The following is a 20,985-nucleotide window of genomic DNA, read 5'->3' as shown; positions in this document are numbered from 1 at the left end:
AAAAGCAAGACATTCAAAGTAATATTCAAATACATATAAAAATATAGGACAATCAGATTGAGGCAGTGTGAATTTATAAATGATATAGTCCAAAAAGGTTCATCATATTTTCATCAGTATGAAAATATCATCACTGTAACAGGGAAGATTTAATAGCAAGAGCAAGAGCAATAGCACTTAGACTTATATACCGCTTTACAGTGCTTTACAGCCCTGTATCAAAGTGGTTTACAGAGTCAGCATATTGCCACAACAATTTGGGTCCTTATTTTACCTACTTCAGAAGGATGGAAGGCTAAGTCAGCCTTGAGCCTGGTGAGATTTGAATTGCCAAGTTGCAGGCTGCGGGCAGGCAGCAGAAGTAGCCTGAAGTACTGCACTCTAACCATTGCACCGCCTTGGTTCTTAACAACAATGTATTCTATATTTAGAGTGATTTTGTGTTTGCCTGGAGTCCATTGTTGAGTCAGTTGCTCACATTTACTTCATTGCTGACTTTATGATAACTAATGTATAGCCCTATTTCTTACTGACTGCACTGGATGGCCAGAAATTCATATTTAATTCAATTTTTTTAAATTGTTTTCCATTCCTGTTGTGATTAGAAAGTTTTGGACTTTAAAGGATAATTAAATTGTATTAGAGCAATTTATCCATCTCTTTTTATTATATTGTTTAATTTATTTGCATTATATAGTTTCTTCTGATTTTGGTGGCTGGTGGTGGTTGTCTTTGATTATAAATCTATGAAGTAAGGAAAGGTAGTCCTTGACTTACAACCACAATTGAGGCCAAAAGGTCTGTTGCTTAGCAGCACAGTTATTAAATGAGGTTTTCCCCATTGTACTACTTTTCTTGCCAGAGATGTTAAGTGAATCACTGCAGTTATTAAGTTAGTAATACATTTGTTAAGTTAATCTGGCTTCCCCATTGACTTGGTTCAGTAAAGCCACACTGAACCAAATACTTCATGCCTTCAAATTAGTCACACAGCTCCACAAGAATACCAAAACTGGATCCTCTGCATACAACTGTGATCTCGTCCTGACGTATACAGGTGAAACTCAAAAAATTAGAATATTGTGCAAAAGTTCACTTATTTCAGTAATGCAACTTAAAAGGTGAAACTAATATATGAGATAAGACTCATTACATGCAAAGCAAGATAGTTCAAACCATGATTTGTCATAATTGTGATGATTATGGCATAAATCTCATGAAAACCCCAAATCCACCATCTCAGAAAATTAGAGTATTACATGCAATCAATAAAACAAGGATTGTACATAGAACAATATCGGACCTCTGAAAAGTATAAGCATGCATATGTACCCAGTACTTGGTTTGGGACCCTTTTGCAGCAATTACTGCCTCAATGCGGCGTGGCATGGAAGCTATCAGCCTGTGGCACTGCTGAGGTGTTATGGAAGACTAGAATGATATTGTTCTATGTACAATCCTTGTTTTATTGATTGCATGTAATACTCTAATTTTCTGAGATGGTGGATTTGGGGTTTTCATGAGCTGTACACAATAATCATCACAATTATGACAAATCACTGCTTGAACTACCTTGCTTTGCATGTAATGGGTCTTATCTCATATATTAGTTTCACCTTTTAAGTTGCATTACTGAAATAAATGAACTTTTGCACGATATTCCAATTTTTCGAGTTTCACCTGTATGTATGTCTGATACTTTGCTCCACTTACAGGGCAATCTTGCATGGTAATGATAAATAAGAATAAAGGAATGTTGCAGCAGGGTTATTGGAAGGAACTGTGCTTTAAGCAGAGGTTTTTGTTTATCTTAGATGTTTAGACATGTTTCTTAATTTTGCAATAAAGATAAAACCAAAAACATAGTAGTATATAAAAGTAATCCTTTCCTAACTCACATATACTTGCTTAAGCATTAGGTTCTGGGGCCAGACAGCACAGAAGAAAGCAAGTAGAAGAAAAATAAAATGTTAAAGTGTAAGTCATTTAAATTTTGCTATTGACTTTTGTTTCTAGGCAAAATCCTTGTCTTGTGACTAGAGCAGCATATCTTGATGTCCTTGTTCTGTTGAATAATTATGTGGGGAAGGCAAAAATTAAAGGTAAGGTTGAGGTAATGCATCACTTTCCTGCCAGTAAAAAAACCAAAAACAGAAATGACAATCTTTAAGACTGAACTGAGAATGAAGGAATAGATTTTATGATGCCTTGTCAAGCTTAAAAATACTAGCAGTCTCCTTCTAATGTGAAGAATGCTAAGTTTTAATAAGAGATAAAGCATTCCAAGGCTCAAATTATTGTAAAACAGGGATGAAGAGATGAATATGCTTAAGTTGTTGTGTTACAAAAATATCTGCATTTTGCATATAATTACTCACTTCACTTATTTAAAGGGTACTATTTTTTCCTGTAGTACCCCTTACTCTTTATATAGATGGTCCAGATAATAGACCCATCTATCAGCTACAACATGCTATGATAGTAGGGAAAATTCAAAAACTGTTGATGGGGGTGAGACTTCTTTGCACTTTGTAACAAGTTTCTATTTGTCTGTTTTCCAATGGCATTTCTTTTGCATATCATTTGGCTCTTAACGATTTGGTTCCTTCTTATCTATTTTTTCAAAAGCGTCTTTTGACAATATTTCTGACTTTGTCATCTCTGTTTATGTGATTAATTCATTTTAAGCTATGTCCACAGCTATCAGTTTTAGCTTCATTTCACAGTTCATGAATAATTACATAAATAACTTCATAAATAACTGGGATACTAGGTATATCCCACTGTTTTCTTCTTTCTACTCTTCCACATTGGACCCTGTTCTATTCACCTATTCAGGGAATAGATGACTGTTATCGAAGTAGTCTTGTACAGAATATACTATAACTTGTGATCTCCAAAATGAATTCTTCTATTTCAAAACGAAGACATTCTCAACCTAGAACAGTGATGGCAAACCTTTTTCTTATGGCATGCTACAATTGTGTGCACGGGCTATTACGCGTGCACGCATGCCCACACCAATTCAATCCTCCCCGCCACCTGCGCATGCACGCACGCCACCTGCGCATGCACGCACGACCTGTCCCTGGCCTCTGGAGGCATTCCTGAAGCCTGGGGAGGGCGAAAACAGCCCCCCGGAAGCCAGAAATGGATCATTTCCAAACTTCCGGTTGGCCCATTGAGGCTGTTTTTTGCCCTCCTCAGCCTCCGGAGCCTTTCCTGAAGCCTGGGAAGAGCGAAAACAGTTTCCCCCGGCCCTCTAGAAGGCTGAAAATATGTGCGTGCCAGAGCTGATGGCTGCCACGCTAGCAAATATGGCTCCATGTGCCACAGGTGGCACGCGATGCCATAGGTTCGCCATCACGGACCTAGAGCCAACATATTATTCTATTAGGTTTATTTTTTGTGTAAAGAGAATCAAACAATTGAAAACAATCTTCTGAAGATTGTCTTTTATCTTATATGCTTTGCATATTCACTTTAATTTATCAGTGATCCTCCTAGTATATAACTAACACGGAGAAGACTTTTTAAGAAATAAAATGAGAAGTCTTTCTTGGTGGGACAGATATTCCCTATTACTTGAATTAGCTTAATCAGCACAAAATGAAATACAGCACAACAATTCTGCAGCTGGATGACTTCTAATTAATTACAATGTTCATAGATAACCCAGAAGCTACCGCATTACTTTTTACAGAATATAACTCCCTTGCTTTTGTATCTTTCTAACATTGGCTATTGCTGAATATTTTACCTTAAGTTCTAACATAGCAAATTTATTGTTCAATGTTAGATCAGTACTAAAAAAAAATTATAGGCCAATGTGGAATCTTGTGATTATAATTCCATTGCAATTCCCAGTGGCAAGTATGTTGTCCATAAATAGTGTGCAGAGGTGGTTATGGAAAGGCATAGCTTATAACCCTTTTAGAAATAAATGCTACTCAAGAAAGCTGGAGATAATTGTTATTACGCAAAACCTGAAGCAGTATTATACTATTAGACTATCTAGCTTAATAACGTATCCATTAACAGATGGCAGTGTGCCCAGTTGAAGTGATGAAGGAGAACTCGCTGGCACTATTTCCTTAAGATGCAGCTGTGGGTAACTATGGAGACAGTTTGGGTAATGGTAGTCTTGCAGTTTCATCAAAATAGTCCCAGCCAATGTGATACCTCTAATTGGACATTACTTTAATTATAACAACACAAGGAGCATAATTTGTATATTTCTGTGTAATGCCTAATACATTTTAGAAATGTTTAAAAGAATACTTCAGTGTGTGTTATGAGAACCAGAGCAGGATTTTAAAGTTTATTCCCTTCCCTTGTTTATATAACATTAAACATTGCCTTGGGGGCAGCGGTGGGATACGACCATTATGCCCCGGTACGGGCGTGCTGGTACCTGCTGGGAGCAACAGGTACCGTTCTGGTATAGTGCTCCGGAGGGCCCACCTGCCCGCCGACTCTCCTTACCTCTGTTTGAGCCAACCGGGACATTTGCACACGTGCACAGAGAATATAGCACCTGCGCGACGCTCCACCGAGCAGCTGGAGCATTGCAGGTGGTGGGTACGCATGCGCACGCTGTGCAAGTGGTGGACCCCCTGGCCCCGTTGCAGTTTATTGGTTGCAACGGGACCCGGAACCCACCACTGCTTGGGGAGGGTGTTAGGGGATAACCTCTATCAAAATGCTAGCTTCAATGTGCTGTTCCTCTGCCATACTGAGTCTGTCTTTTACACCAAATACCTCTGAAGCAGGAGTAGAATTCTTTTTTCACTGTAGACAACTATGAAGGTAATAGAAAAGACTGTATTTACTAAATTTCACCCCTCAGTCATAATTGCTAGATCAAGGTAGATTGAATAAGCCAAAACAACAGAAATGTTGAAATAGCCCAGAAATTCTTGTGGAATCAAATAAGAGTTATACGACTGTCCAGTAATTTTCAGTTTTTAGACAATAAAGAATGGTCATTTTTAAATAGTGAATATTAACTAATATTTAGCAATATTCAGTGGATTAAACCTATCTACATTGTATTTGTGTGTGTGCATTTGTGTGTTTAACTGCATTTATTAGCCAGCCAACCAAATCCCCTATAATGTCTTTTGAAATACTCAATTTTCAAATGTTTCCAGCTGCATTGTCTTCATCAGTATCCCAGTGGCAAGCATGATGTCCATAAATAGTGTGCAGAGGTGGTTATGTAAAGTCACAGTTTATAGTCCTTTTAGAAATAAACACGCGCGCATCTACAGGTAGTCCTCAACTTACGAGCACAATTGAGCCCAAAATTTCTGTTGCTAAGTGAGACATTTGTTAAGTGAATTTTGTCCCATTTTACAACTTTTCTTGCCGTAGTTAAATAAATCACTGCAGTTGTTAAGTTAGTAACATACTGGTAGTTATTAAGTGAATCTGGCTTCCCCATTGACTTTGCTTATCAGAAATACACAAAAGGTGAACACATGACCTTGGGACACCTGAGTCAGTTTCCAAGCATTTGCATTGTGATCATCTGACCATGGAGATGCTGCAATGGTTGTAAGTGTGAAAAAGGGTCATAATTCACTTTTTTCAGAACGGTTGTAACTTTGAACAGTCACTAAATGAACTGTTGCAAGTCGAGTACCTGTATATACATATACATATAAATACACAAGAATATGTGTATAATATTTATTGTAATGTTCAAGCTTTGCATTTTAATGAAACTGTGTGTGTACACTTTAATTAAAATGCATAGCTTTTAATGTCATTTTCTGTAAAGCATAATAAATATTTCATTTTAACCCGAAATAAGTTTTAGGCCAGCGGCCCCCAACCAGAGGTGGGTTGCTTCCAGTTCGGCTGAACTGGTAGTGGACTGGCAGGCCTGGGTCACAGAACCGGGAGTGACCCAGGCCTGCCACACCCCCGAACCGTTTCCCTCACCGCCACTGGGCCGCCACAATTTTGGATTTTAGTGACTGCATGTGTACAGTTCACTGTAAATTGTTCTGCACATGCACGAAGAACAATTTATATTGAACAGTGCACACGCGCTGCTTGTGAACTGGTAGTAAAACTGGCAGCAACCCACCCCTGCCCCCAACCTTTGGGGTATCAGGGACTGATTCCATGGAGAGAGGTTTTTCTGCCGACCAAAGAGAGTGTGGTTTCATGTACTACCTGCATCCCATGGATGGGGCTTCACTTCTTTGTGTGGCCTGGTTTCTGGCATGCCGCTGATCGGTGCCAGTTCCGGGACTGGAGGTTAGAGACCCTATTTTGGACCCTTTGGTTGAAAATGAGAGTGAATAAAGAAACAATCAGCTGAAAGTTCAAAAGATACATCAGTCTGAGTTGTAGATCATTTTAATAATACAAAAAATAATTAAAACAGCTGGTGTATAGATCTTTAATTGTAACAATGTGACTTAAATAAATACTATAGTTAGTAGAATGAAATATGTAACTTGCTTTACTAAAATCTATTTAAAAGTTGCCTAAAAAGATTATCAAAATATTGACATTGTAGAATATCTTATATTATGTAACCTGTGATTAAATTTAACAAAATTATGGAATACAGATCTACTCTAAATATCTAGGTTTTTTTTATTTAAAAAAAGATATTTGAATAGAGGAGCAAAGCTAATGCATTCAAATGTTTCTCATACCTAAAGCTTATTGTAAAGCTTTATTTTCTAAGCCCCCACTTTGTGCAATCTTTTTCTGTATCCTATTAACAAAGAACTTTTGTACGCAACTGCACACTTCTGTTGTTTCTAAATGTATAATACTGTTTTAATATTTGAACAGGAACCAAATGCAGAAGTTTGGGTTTCTTTTCTTTCAAAATTTAAAAGGAATTGCAAAGTGAATGTAACTTAAACTGAAATAATAGTGTGGCAGGAAGCTGTTAAACCAAGCCCCTATGCCTTTTTTTCTGAGATCAAAATGCCCCCTTTCCAAAGAAGTTTAAACCCACTAGAAGATAAATGAGTAGCTATATTTTCCCAAATAACGCTAATAAGAACAAAAATGGAGAAATAGTTTTTAGGAAACTATGGGTAAGTGGTTGTCCCAAATTAGTTTGGAGCTGGTATCCTTTTAACCTTTGAGGGAAAAATACAGTAAACGTTACAGTACTTATAAACCTTAATACAGGGGTGTCCAAACTTGGCAACTTTAAGACTTGTGGACTTCAACTCCCAGCAGAGCTGGCTGGGGAATTCTGGGAATTGAAGTCCACAAGTCTTAAAGTTGCCAAGTTTGGACACCCCTGCCTTAATACATACCATATAGTTTGGCTTTTAGATAGCTTAGAAAAATAGGAAAGGAGGAAGATGAGATAGGAGAAGTTGTGGTAGACAGATGTCCCCATACATTCCTCATCTCAGCAGTTCTGAAGTATGAAAATTATATATTTGTCCCATTAGCTGAAGAGGTAGTACCTAAACTCTAATCTTCTTTGCCATCTTTCAATGTCTGGAATTTCTTTGGCTTGGATCCTTTTGAAAGGAAATAGAATGTCTTGCAGCTTTTTCTTTAATGGGAGTTTCGTGTTGTCTGATGTCATGCTTAAATCCCTCTAGCCTTTTGGCACCAAAGAAAAGATGTGGGAAAAGATACGGAGAATATTTTATTAAAGAACCCACATATTCTTGGCCATTAAAAGAAAGGATGATAGTAGTATATATTTCATCTATTTATAACTATCTTCATTGCTGTGTAAAAATACCGCAAATACTGTGGTGCTGCTCAGCTTCTTTTGATTTATTGTATTTTGTCTCTAAGAATAGTCAGCGGTTCAATCAGGCTCAAAGTTTTCTGCCCATTTTAATAGTGCTTGAGTGATGTTGATACATTTTGCTGCTAATACTACCAAGGTGTTTTTATACTGCAAGCACTTTGGACATAATTGGCCTATTTAGAACTATACGCTATTCATTTTGGCAACTTGCATGTTTAGGGCTGTGATCATTTCCAGTAAGTGTCAGCATTTGATTCTTAATTTATGCATAGTTGGAGGTTTAGGTGTAAATGAACCAATTGTTATATCATGAGTCTTAAAATTCAGATTTGTTTTAGTGATTTGTAATTGGAAAGGGCTTCTTAAATCTTTAATCAAATCTTTATTTTTTCTTTGGTTTCTTATTACATTGTTCAGAGGGTCTCATAGTATAGTCTAGCAACCTCTAAGAAATTTGGGCTTAGGAACCAACATAAAATACTATTTTATATTAGCTACTATTCTCTGGTATTATTTGGGCAGATTTATTAAGACAGGTAAGCAGATACTGTTTACTGGTTACCTAATTTGGGTAATGACATGTCTGCAAGAAAACAAGCAAGCTTAGAGAACACCAAGGACCCCTCATTTCAACCCAGAGTTACAAATATGTTTCTTTATTTGTGAGTGTGTGTGTGTGTCAGAAATATTCTCCTTTATTGGTGTGTGTATGTGTGTGTCAGAGAAAGGCAGAAGCATTAATCTTCTCTCTTTCCCCCTATTTTGGGAAAGAACCATTTTCCAAGGTATGACCCAGGTTCTTGGAAAATAATTGGTGGAGCTCAAGTTATGAGAGGTTGAGAACACACCAGCATATATTAGTAAGCATATATTAATGGATACTTTTCCTGGTTTCCAAGTTATGATTTGTTTGCTAGAATTATTGTAATCCCATCAGAAGTGCAACGATCAGATAGCTGTTGCAGTGGATATGAAAAATAGTTCATCTGTCCAGAGTAATACTTAACACTAAATGGCTTGATTGTTTTTAATTTCAAAATTTATCTGTGTTTCATTGAAGGAGAAAAGATAATAGATAAAAAACATGGTCTCAGATCAAAGTATTTTCTCCCCACAGAAAATGTTTCATTTACCACAACTAAAAATAACGAGGCACAAATATCTTTGTTTAGTATCAAAGCCTCTTCCAAGTATTCTAGAATACTTAATTAAGAATAATAGTTCTTAATTTTTGATAACAAAGATCACTAGCATTCTTATGCAACCATAATGGATTTTCTTTTGAAAAAAGAATATACCGTTTATGTGAATTTCAATGTCATGCTTTAAATAATTATGTTTCACAATATATAGGCTCATTTTCTTTTCCTATTTATTTCCCCCCTTCCCCTACAATCTTAACTTCTGCAATATATATGTGTTTTGTTTAATAAAACTATAAAATAGCAATGTGCTGTATGGTGTTGTATCAAACTTTTAAGTCCTGCTCAGTTCAATTGGTTGTATTTTCAGGTAAGCACAGTATGTATGATACTATAATTTTGGTCTAAATACATTAAGTTAGCCTTAGGCAGCATCGTCCCCTTCAGTTGGACTACAACTCATGAGATTCTTTGTTGTGGCCGGTTGTGGAGTCTGACCACTTGATTGGATTGTTAAAGTGGTAGGCAGTGCAGCCGATAGTGTGAGGTGCTGCTTGTAAAATGTGGTCCTACCATTGTAGGTATGTTTCCCACATTTTCTCTTAATATTGATGCAACACCCATCAGCTGCTAGATTGCATGATAGATAGAAGCTAAATACCTAATTACCAATGGAGCATGCACATCCCCATGGCATGTAAAGAGCACTCAGGAGTTTTGATGGTTGGCCAGCACTTACTTCCATACAGTACATTAGACACATTAGACACTTTTGATCTTAAGTGAATTGGCATATGCCTATCGCAAAGCATTCCAATGATCTCCTTCTACCTCAGCTATGGAGTGGACATGTTTAGTCTCCAGATTCTTAGTCTTCTTGATATTGAGACACAAACAGAATTGGCTAAGATGATTTGTCTAAAGTCATCCAATAAGATTCTGAAACTAAAGATGGACTAGGATCTGGGTCTTCTCACACTTAGTCTAGTACCTTGAGCATTACAACATCCTGGCTTTCATAAATTTCTCGGCAGCTGACCAGATATTGCAAGATGTAGGAGTTTTCAGATGTCTGCTCATTCAGGACACCAGACTAAAGATTATCAATTGCTATTTGTATACAGCCAATGATATAGCAGCTCTGTAAGCAGACTATGCTAACCATTTCCTTTCTTTACAATGGTGGATGCATTCTGATGGGAACAATGAATACACCACCTAAGCTCACAATTATTTCATTGGCTAAATTTATTTGATGTGTTAGTTCCCTTTGACCATGATTTATATGTGTTTAAATAGGTTGGCCATGCTTTTAAGTGTTAGTGTGGTAACCATACCTGAACTTCTCCGTATCCTTTCTCATTCTACCACCCTATCTCATTTCATTTCAGAAACAGATATGAACACATTTTGGGGAGAAATTAGCACTATTATCTTGGAGTCTGAACTAGCAACGGGTATCAAGCATTCCTCTACAGTCCCAGGACTTTCTCAGTTTCTCCAGAGCATCACCAGACTCTTCACCTCTATGTGTTCAGTGATGGCAGAACCTAGATTTGCAAACAGGAATTTACTTATTAAAAATAATACAATGAAACCAGGTTTAACAGTTGAATACCTGCTACACTCAGACTTTTGTGAAGTACGTTTATTGGTCTTAGAAAATATCCTGCTATGGTTGAATCAAGTGAATGCAAGACATGTGATGGAAGAAAAAGGAAACGTTCTGTTGAATCTACTGTCTGGCTTGGAGGACACACTTATTAAAATAGCTGTTAAGGAAAAGCATCCTGAATGTTTTTGCAAGGTGATGCCCTGTTTTTTTCTTTTTCTTTAGTGCAAATAAGTTACATATAATAAAATAAGAATTTAAAATTAAATTAAATTTTGTGCTGGTATATGTCTGAATAGGGGCTACAGGATCATAAAGGGGAGGGTTTTTTAATGAGCATAATAAGCCATTCTCTTTTTCTCTCTCTCAAATTAAATTCCAGCTATATATTCCAATTAAACTCAGAACAGTATTTCCTGTAGCTATTTTTTTTCTGTAACAGATATTAGAGGCTCTGTATAAAATGGACCTCAGAAATGTGCTTGCAAAGATGGAAGATGCTATAAAGATGAATCCAAGAAAGTTCTTGCATTGGATTATGAATATTGCAAATACTTCTGGCAGGTATACTGTCTTGTCTTTTTGTGTTTGGTTAATCTATATTTACTGGTTGCAGACTGCCTAATGAAAATGAACTTTGATATAGAAAGAGAAAACATTATTTCAAAATCTTAATGTAATCTTATACAGGTTGTTCTTCAACTTAAAATGATGATTGAGCCTGGAATTACAGTTTTAAACCATCCAAATTTTTAAGTAAGACATCTTGTAACCGCACCTGATTTTATGGCCTTTTTGGGGGGTGGGTTTAAATATTTGTAGATATTTAATAGTTAAGGCTTTTAAAGCAAATTAGCAAGATTGTATTTTTAGCCAGATTGCCTGTTGATTATGACAATATTCTTATTAAAGATTTAATTTGGTGTATCTGCGTTCACATTTATTTTTACAGCATTGAAATTCAAAGCATATCTCTTAAATTTGCCTCAGAGTTACTCGTACATCTTATACAAAATGGGCAAGAGGTAAGGAAAATTATTTACCAAATGTTTGTTCAGTTTTACTATGATTAACTAACAGTCATAATAAGTACAAATTTTTTTTCTGTAGAATCTTTAAACATTATATTTAATTTTTTGAAGCATTTAAATTAATTGATTCATGTATAAACAGACTGACATTAGGAATTTAATCCTAACACAGAGGAACAATACACTGAGGAAGGTTTCTGGATTATTCTAATATAAATGTTCACAGAACTTTAGAAAATAATTTGTCTTAGCTTTTATCTTTTACAATTTAATTTTTAATTGCTGATATGATTTGATTTAATTTTTTATGGACACTAAAGTGGTTTTGGATTTTTTGCATAGAATCCTTTTTTTAATCTATGCAATTGGAAAGGGTGAATATTCATTATGGGTTATTTATATAAAACACTATATTTTTATGAGTTATACAAAAGGAGGTTATATAAATGTTTTGAATTAAATAAATAAATAACTTTTAAAAACAAAAATATATAAAGGTATATCAAAAATCATAAATACATACAACTGACAGCTGAGCTAACCCCATTCATCAAAAGAATCAGTGCAATGACTGCACCAGTTCCACCACATTCCCCTGCACCTGTTGGGAAAATCATGTCTTCAGGGCCTTGCAAAAAGTCAGGAAGGTCAGAGTCAATCTGATCCCTGTGGTGGTGATTTTGGGTGTGTGTATAGATGCGGGAGAGATGATTTTCCATGGGATGGTTGCCAGGGCACAAAAGGCTTTCTTTCTGTTTCCTGCCAGATGAAATTTCCTGACTGGCAGGACCTGCAACATGCTCCTCCTGCCAGACCTGATGGGATGATTAGATGTAATGGAGGAGAGGTAATCCCTCAAGTAACCTGCTCCTTATAGTGATTTATAGGTTATTATTAGCATCTTAAATGGAACCTGGAAGCAAACTAGCAGCCAGTCCAGCTCACAGAGCAAAAGCTCAATATGCACAGACTGCAGAACATGCATAACTAATTGCCCCCGCACAGCTCCATTTTGAACCAGTTAGAGCTTCTGCACACTCTTCAAGGAAAGCTCCATGTTTAGTCAGTGTTCAAAGTACTAGCACCCCTTTCCCAAACCCACCAGGTCCTAGTATATTTATAGTTATTGATACTTTTAAACAAGAAGTTAGAAACTAACACAAATTAATATAAAGGAAGGAATGAAAAAAGCAATAAAAAGCAAAAATTGCAAGAGAACAAAAAAGTTGAAGAAAAATAGAAAAGGAAGAAAAAAGATATAAGAAGTACCCTTTTTATATTAATCTTCTTCAGAACAGTTATAAGAAGAAACATATTTTAAACTCTCTCTGAAGTCACATCAGATTATACTTTTTGTGTATAATATAGCTTATCTAATCATCAAAACCGTAAATCACGAATTGTTCTTTTTCAATTTTGCACAAAAAGTCTACACGAGGTTTCCAGTCATCAGATGATGTAGTTAATGTCTTTTCTCTAATCAAAGAAGTAAATTTATCCATTTCAGCACCATCTGCCAACTTCACCTATTCATTTCTCCTTAGTAGATAGTGTTGAATCTTTTCATCTCTGCGTATACAGTAATCATATATTGAAATAATCTTCCATTTTTCCTTGTGTATATAATATAAATGTTGTAAACTCTTAGCATATTTAAATTTAAATTTTTTATATTGTTTTTGAGTCAGTAGTGATTTCTAGAGACTGCCTTTGGTTTTTTTGGCAAGGATTTCAGAAATGGTTTGCCACTGCCTTTTTCTTAGGATTGAGAGATAGTGACCGGCCTTAAATCATTTTGCTAGTTGTTAAGATAAACCAAGAACTCATAGTTTTATACTTTCTAGGCCAGGATCTTTAATCAATATATCAGCTGGCTTTTAGCAGTTAATTTACAAGATCGTTAATTTGGGTATTAGAAATTGTCCAGTGCACAGTTCTGATTTTGCAAAATATTGATGGCTATTGCAAGAGTTTTAATGGCAATTATTTTGTAGGATTTAGAGTCAGAGACAAAACAATGGCTTGAATTAGTTAGTTGTTGCTGTGAAGATGAACAACAAACAGATCGGAGATTGGCTGCTGCGGAGATTCTTGTGAGCATCACACCATTTTTCCTGACTGATCAGAAGCTTCCCTTGGGTAAGTAATTAGGCAAACCAAATAAGCAAAAGTTATTTATTTTTCACTCTCATTAAATACAACATAACAATAAAACACACAGTGAAATGTGTACAGTCAAGTCTTATAGTTTATGCTTACTTCTTGTTTAAGCTGCTTCTGTATTATCTAAGGTTGTGGTAATCACTTTTAGAATTCTTCATGATTTGGGGTAATTTTTTGTGCGACTGTTTACTCCAAGTAGTTTGCCAAGTTTGCTGAGGGGGTCCCATTCCATATGAAGTGCAATGGGAGGAGATTCACAGGCAGACATTTTCTGCAGGAACTCCATCCTTCAGAAATGCCTTATCACCATACAGAAGAGCTGGGCCTTTACTCGTGATATTTAAGAAATTATTAAAAACAACAGAACCTTAAAGGATATTTTGAACTACCTGAGATGATTGGTGCTGCTACGAATATCATTCTGGATGGATGAAGAGGAGGTGTTTGAGATGATATTATTCTTGATTATTGATGTTATTTATTAATTCATGTATTGTTGATATTCTTGATATTTTATGGTGCACTCCTTAGATTTCTTTTGATTTGGTATAAAAACCAGAGTCATAAATAAATAAATATGCAGGAAAAATTTACACATATACTCTAGATTTAGAGTAATGTTGTTTTAGAATACAGGTAGACCTTGACTTACAATAATTCATTCAGCAACTGTTCAAAAATAAAGCAATGAAGAAAAGGGATTTGCATCTGTGAAGTTGTGATCACAGGTCCTGATGTTCAAGTAATTGTGATCCTGGCCCATGAGCACCTTGCTCACGATTATGACATTAATGCAAATGACAGATATGTGATACTTACAAGTCGCTCCAGTGAAGTCAGTTATGCCACTTTTTCTCCCTAAGGAGCCCCAGTAACCCAATCACCCCCAAATTTCCCTACACTTCTCGGCACCCATTTGCTGCCCTTGCCAGCTCTGCTGCAATCATCCCCAAACTCACACACACTTCTCAGCACCCACATACTGCCCATGCCAGCCCACCTGCAGCATAACCTATTCCTCTGTGCCCCTTTCCTGGGACTCTTGCCTTTTCAGTTTAATGCCTTTCGTGGGCCTAGTGTTACAACAGCAACAGAAACTTCCAGGATTGCCATTGGTAAATGTTGAAATCATGTGGTATCATGATTTACAAGTCCATCGCTTTGCAATAGAAATCCCAGTTCCAATTGCCATTATAACCCAAGGATTACCTGTATTGGGATATGTTTAATAGCAGACTGCCTTTAATGAGTCGAATGTAGCTTGGACTGCATGTCCAGTAGGATAAAAGTCAAAAGGGAAAATGACACATGATATTCTGAAAGTCTGTTTAACTTTAATATGTAATGGTTTTAAAAATTATGTTTATTTTATAAACATATATTTAAATCCAGCTCTAACATGTCTTTCTACAAATGCTCAGGTCTGTCTGACACTTTGTTCCTTTGGAGATGTGTTGTTCAGCTGTTGCAGAGCGAAGAACAGATAGTCAGGGATACAGCTGTTGGAGTTATAAGACTAGCTCTGTCTCAAGAAAATACACTTAAGAAAACAGGTAAGAAATTATTTTCCAGGGATCAATAATATGCGACTGACTTCCATGAAAGTGCTAGTTTTCTCTTCTTTGTGGGTTGCAGCCAGTCATACTCACAATATATTTGATTGCTGGTGTCCCCCATTGTGGCCAATCTCTACATGGAAGAAGTAGTTATCAGAGCATTAAACTCCTTCACAGGAACTCCACCAACACACTGGTAGAGATGCATAATTGATGCTTGGTCAAACCACTGGAAGTGGAAGCCTTCACTAAACACATTAATACTGTAGATGGCATATGGGAGGATGTTAGGGAAAATAGACTGACCTTCCTGGACTGTGCATACGCATTAAAGAAGGGAGAAGCCTCAATATTGAAGTAAGCAAGAACCCCCCCCCCCCCACACACACAAATAAGTAAATGCAAATATGTGTGTCCTTAACAGTATTAAAAATTATTAAGGTGGTACAGAGAATTCATACATCTCTTTCACTTTAACAAACAGCTTGTCCTGCTGTTACAATAGATCCTATGCTCATTTTTGATATCTTATTCAGAATAAGAGTATGTTAAAAGCAAGCATCAGCTACAAGGATAAAACATTATGATAAATTAAAAGGTTATTGCAATTAAGTTGCTTTTTCTGATAGTTTTTTTTAAAGCATTAGGTAGATGTATGGAAATCACACTTCAACTCATGATTTGTTAACATCCTCTGTAGTTGGCAGTGATGAATTCAAGGGCTTATGTCTAACATCAGAGATTTTCCTATCTTTCTTTCAAGTGATTTAATAGAACTTTGAAGGGTGTGTAAGTGTGAAAAGTCTCTGCTCAAATAATCATTAAGACTAAATAAGAATTTAAAAGGGGGATTGAAATAGATGTATAAGTTAAGGGTTAGAGAACTTGAAAAGATAATCAGGGCTCTTGTTTTGTATTCTTTAACTATTATCAGACTAATATGTCAAATCTATCAAGGTATGAATCTGATTCAGAAGAAGCTTGACCAAATACGTTTTTATGGAGTCCTTTGTGTCTTCTGAGCTTGGCTGTTTGGTTGTAGACATTTTATTTCCCCACTAGGTAACATCATCAGTGCTGATGACTGTGAGGTTTGCTTCCTGTTTATATATAGTAGCTTACCTTGCCAGTATTAGAGAGGATATAGTTTTTCCTTAGGAGTTCCTTAATTGAATATTGTTTTCACGTTGATTGTCTAGAGTTAATCTCTATTTATTTGGGTGTGGGCAGCTAGAATGAGGATATTTTTGTTTCCTTAGCTTTTTAATTATCTCTCTGGACTAGTGTGTAAATAACAAACAATAAAACAGAAAACAGTATCCTAATCAAGAAATTAATTAAGATCATCAGTACTAATCAAGATCATGAATACCCTAATGAATATTTCAAAAGTTAACCAACGGGCAGTAAACCTGTACTTTATCCTTGTCCAAATAAGTTTTCATTGCCATGAGGAACTATTGAGGAATTAATAGTAGATGCTGCTCAACCAAATTGGAAGCAGCATTTTTGTGAGTTATTTTGCCGTTAATACAAGATGGTTGTCAAGACACATTGGAGTGTTAAAAGCGCTGTTGAGTACTTCAGATAAGAAAGTCTGAGGACAAATGAAAGTAAGGATTGGAAAATCTGCATTGATATTTTTAGTTGCACTTAAAGAGCATAAAAATAAAATGGCATCCCTTTAAAATGACAGCTAGTTAAATGAAATATCCTTATCCTAAGGCAGATGCTATCATAAGCACTTTGTGTAAGAAATGTAATTCAGACAAGCTGAATGAATTTCTAGTTTCATGTTGAAGTAAACATGGTTAAGAAATGGAGGGTACCACCTAGTTACTATATTACTATATTATTTCCTGTTAGGAAATATACAGAGGATTTAAGGATCCAAACACTGATGTCCATTTTTATATTTTTTCAAAGCAAAATTGAAATAATGCTATTTTACAGCCTCAATAGGCTCAACATTCCAAAGTAGTAAATGACTGCATATATGTATCTCTTAAAGAATTAATATTATCTATGCATAATGCTATACATTATTGGATTTATATTGAGATTTCAGAAAATTATATTAGTAAGATTTCTGATGTAATATTTGGTTCAAATTACAGAGAGTCTTTGGCTTACAGTCACAATTGGGACCAGAATTTCCATTGTAGATCATTGGGATCGTAAGTCAAGTCAGACTTGATTTCACAACCATTTCTATGATAGTCATTAAGTGAATCACTGTGGTCATTAAACAAATCCATAGTTGTAAGTGCAAACCAGTTTTTCCAAATGCGTGGTGTTTTTTTTACCAGAAACTTGCAAAATAGTCGCAAATCGCAAACATGTGACCATAGGACAACTGCAATCAGTTGAAAATGCAAGATGGTTGCCAAGCACCTGAACTGCAATCATGTGAATATGCAGGTTGTGTGATAATGTGAGGATCAGTTATAAGGACCAGGGTTTTTTCCCAGCATTTGTCATAATTTTGAATGATCACTAAACAAATGGTTGCATTGTTGATGACTACTTGTATAGCAGGGGTGTCCAAACTTGGGAACTTTAAGACTTGTGGACTTCAACTCCCAGAATTCCCCAGCCAGCATGCTGGGGAATTCTGGGAGTTGAAGTCCACAAGTCTTAAAGTTCCCAAGTTTGGACACCCCTGTTGTATAGTGTTCTTAGCAAACCAGATCAAGCTGTAATGTCAGTTTTAAGAGAACTAAATGGGACACAGCAGACAGACTGCAAAATTAGATGCTTCACTTGTAAATTATATTGGAATTAATGGATTGTCACTCCTTATATTAAACATTTGCAGCTTTGTGGTAATTGTGGGATACTATCTAGAAACTAGAGAGTCTATTTCGTTGTATTTAAGTACAATGGCAATAAAGATTATACTTATACTTATTATTTAGTTATTTTTAGCATGCCTAAGAGTTACATTTTGTTTATGTGCTGGTTTTCTGATATTTGTGTGTTTGGGGTGCATCATTTGCATCTAGGAAAGTTAATTTTATTTTTATGGTGTTACCTACCAGGAAGTCCAGGTTTAAGGCTAAAATTGCTAAAAAAGTTCTTATTCTATCTACTCCCCCCCCCCCCCCGATATCAGTTTTTTGGATCGCGTGCCAAAAGTGGGGGGAACATAGTCGGGTCGTGTGCATGCATACCCACACCCATAATGCTATGTGCATGAACCCAGCACACATATGCATGTGAGCCCAGCGTGCGTGTGTGCCTGACCCCCGCCTGCATGCGTGCGCACGCAACCAGCACTCCCCTTGCTTTTGGTGTGCTATTTTTGCCGCCCCAGGCTCCAGAGACTTTCTAGGAGCCTGGGAAGGACGAAAACAGCATCCTCTGCCTCCCTGGAGGCCCCCTCCAGAGGCTTCAGGAGCTTCGCCCTACGAGCAAACCATAAGTCACCGTTACCGAACTTCCGGGTTGCCCGTAGGGCCATTTTTTGCCCTCCGGGACCTTCAGGGAAGTCTCCTGAAGGCTCCGGAGGGCGAAAAATGCCCCTACGAGCAAACCAGAAGTGACTTCTGGTTTGGCTGTAGGGCCGTTTTTTGCCCTCTGGAGCCTTCAGGGAAGCTGCCTGAAGGCTCCAGAGGTAAAAAAAAAAAAACGGTCCTATGAGTAAACTGGAAATCCTTTCCTGAACTTCCGGTTTGCCTGTAGGGCTGGTTTTTTGCGCTCTGGAGGCTTCAGGGAAGCCTCCAGAGGGCAAAAAATGGCCTTAAAAGAAAGCCAAAGTCAGCTGGAGCTGACAGGGCAACGCCTTGCGTGCCCTAACAAATGGCTCTGCATGCCACCTGTGGCACGCGTACCATAGGTTCGCTATCATGGTCATAAAACATAGAATAATAGAGCTGGAAGGGACCTTTGAAGTCTTCTAGTCCAACTCTCTGCTCAAACAGGAGACCTATACCATTACAAATGATTGTCCAATCTCTTCTCAAAGGCCTTCAGTGATGGGCCACCCACAGGTTCTCAAGGCAAGCCATTAAACTGATTAATTGTTCTCACTGTCAGGAAATTTCTCAATTCTAGGTTGGATCTAATGATCTTTCATCCATTACTTCTTGTCCTGCCTTCAGGACATCAAATAAGGTTGGAATGTATTACAATATTGGTAGTCCTCAACTTATGTCTAGTTGTTTTAGTGACTGTTTGAAGTTAAGATGCACTCTCCAAACTACCTATGACCTGGTTTCAAAGTTAGAGCTGCTGCAGACCCCACATGATCATACTCCTTATGAACTGACTATAGTGCCCCCCTCCCCATCTCCTCCACATCCCATTCTGCTGAGTCACTGCAGTCTTTGCATTTATCCACCCAAGGGAGCCTAGGCTGGGTCAGAGGCTACTAGCAGACAAGAAGCTGTGGCAGCTGTCAGTACACCGGCTGCTCCTAAACCAGCTCCAGGATCCAGCTTATCTTTCTGTTTTTCTGCAGCTTCTGAAAGAAGTGCTCAGCCAATGCAAGGATCAGCTTTCCAACAGAGGTAGCCTCTTCCATAGGGCATCCTACAGTTTACACTATTTTCCCCTGTTGGTGGTGAGAGTGGCATATTTGTCCAGCCCAAACTCATTTGCAATATCTTGGCTTGTATATATGGACAGCATGAGCAGTGGTTTTACTATCATTTACAACAGTGTGGAATCACAGCTGTCAGTTCTTTAGCTGGTGTTGCCTTCATATGCATCAAGTTTTTTCCAATCTTGTAATGGCCTTTTAAAATTGTCAGGTGGCAATTTTGTGCAGATTTTCTAAGTACCATCCAAGCTTTATGGTATGGCACCCATCTGGGACCACTGCTGCCAGATTATGCCATAATCTTTCAACTTTGACTTTGAGATCTTACTACTTAGTGATTTTCAATTCTATGTCTTCTGTTCTTCTATCCCCTGGTATTCCCCATCAGTTATTCACATGTTCTTCTTGTGAACTAGTTAAATTTGGTGTGTTATGAGCTAGGACATTATCAGTGTGTATCTGAAATCCCACAGTATTTTAAACCTGTTCATGTTTTATTTCTTTTTCAACTATAAGTTCCCATCAATTTTTCATTACTGACACATGGTAATTTTTACAGATGTTGTCCTTCCAGTGAATGATTTTGGTGACTGAACTGTGATATTGTTGTTTGTAGTCAGTTTGTATGACCCTCTTATACATGCTAGATTTAAGATTGACTATTTCTTCTGCTTCGTTGCACAATCTGCTCTTTGAATCTTTTGATGATTTTTCAATTCTGGCCTTGATTGCTTTATTGATATTTTATTATGTGTAGGTAATCTACAATTAGATTCATAGTCTAAGACTGGTGGAAACAATAATTCAAGACCTAACCAAGGACCTAAGAATTACTAAGCTAGCCTTTTAAGAATACAGGTAATTCAGAACAGTGTATTTTGTTTTAAATTATTTTTATTATATACATAGGTGCAGAAACAGGTATACAAAGCTCTTGGCATCATGACATTTTTACATACTCAATTTGATTATCAGTTGCCGGCTTGTATTATTAATACTTCTATCATGGCTACCCAGCAGTGTGTATTTCGGGTATAGGCGAGACAACAACAAACAATATTTCTTTTATCTATAAGATCGGAAGTTTGTTTCTACTACAAGTCTGTGCTTACTCAATAGGCAGAACATTCTATCTTTGTGGAAGTGACTGGGACATCACCAACTGGATCCCTTCCAGCTCTTTTG

At 36.9% G+C, this 20,985-nt stretch overlaps 1 protein-coding gene across 2 annotated transcripts in view; it reads left to right on the top strand.

Moving 5' to 3' along the window:
* The window catches only part of THADA (THADA armadillo repeat containing), a 111,859-nt gene that overhangs the window by 80,041 nt on the left and 10,833 nt on the right, over positions 1 to 20,985 (top strand). For both annotated transcript variants that reach the window (XM_081940023.1, XM_081940024.1), the window contains 6 exons: positions 2,017 to 2,102; positions 10,287 to 10,702; positions 10,950 to 11,071; positions 11,460 to 11,532; positions 13,533 to 13,677; positions 15,123 to 15,254. In XM_081940023.1, the coding sequence (XP_081796149.1) occupies positions 2,017 to 2,102; positions 10,287 to 10,702; positions 10,950 to 11,071; positions 11,460 to 11,532; positions 13,533 to 13,677; positions 15,123 to 15,254 (974 nt within the window). The remainder of the gene's footprint in view (positions 1 to 2,016; positions 2,103 to 10,286; positions 10,703 to 10,949; positions 11,072 to 11,459; positions 11,533 to 13,532; positions 13,678 to 15,122; positions 15,255 to 20,985) is intronic.

This window comes from Natrix helvetica, assembly GCF_964273705.1.
Source record: "Natrix helvetica genome assembly, chromosome: 2".
NCBI lineage: Eukaryota > Metazoa > Chordata > Lepidosauria > Squamata > Natricidae > Natrix > Natrix helvetica.
The sequence above is the reverse complement of the archived record's forward strand: the minus strand, read 5'-3'. Positions and strand labels throughout refer to the sequence as shown.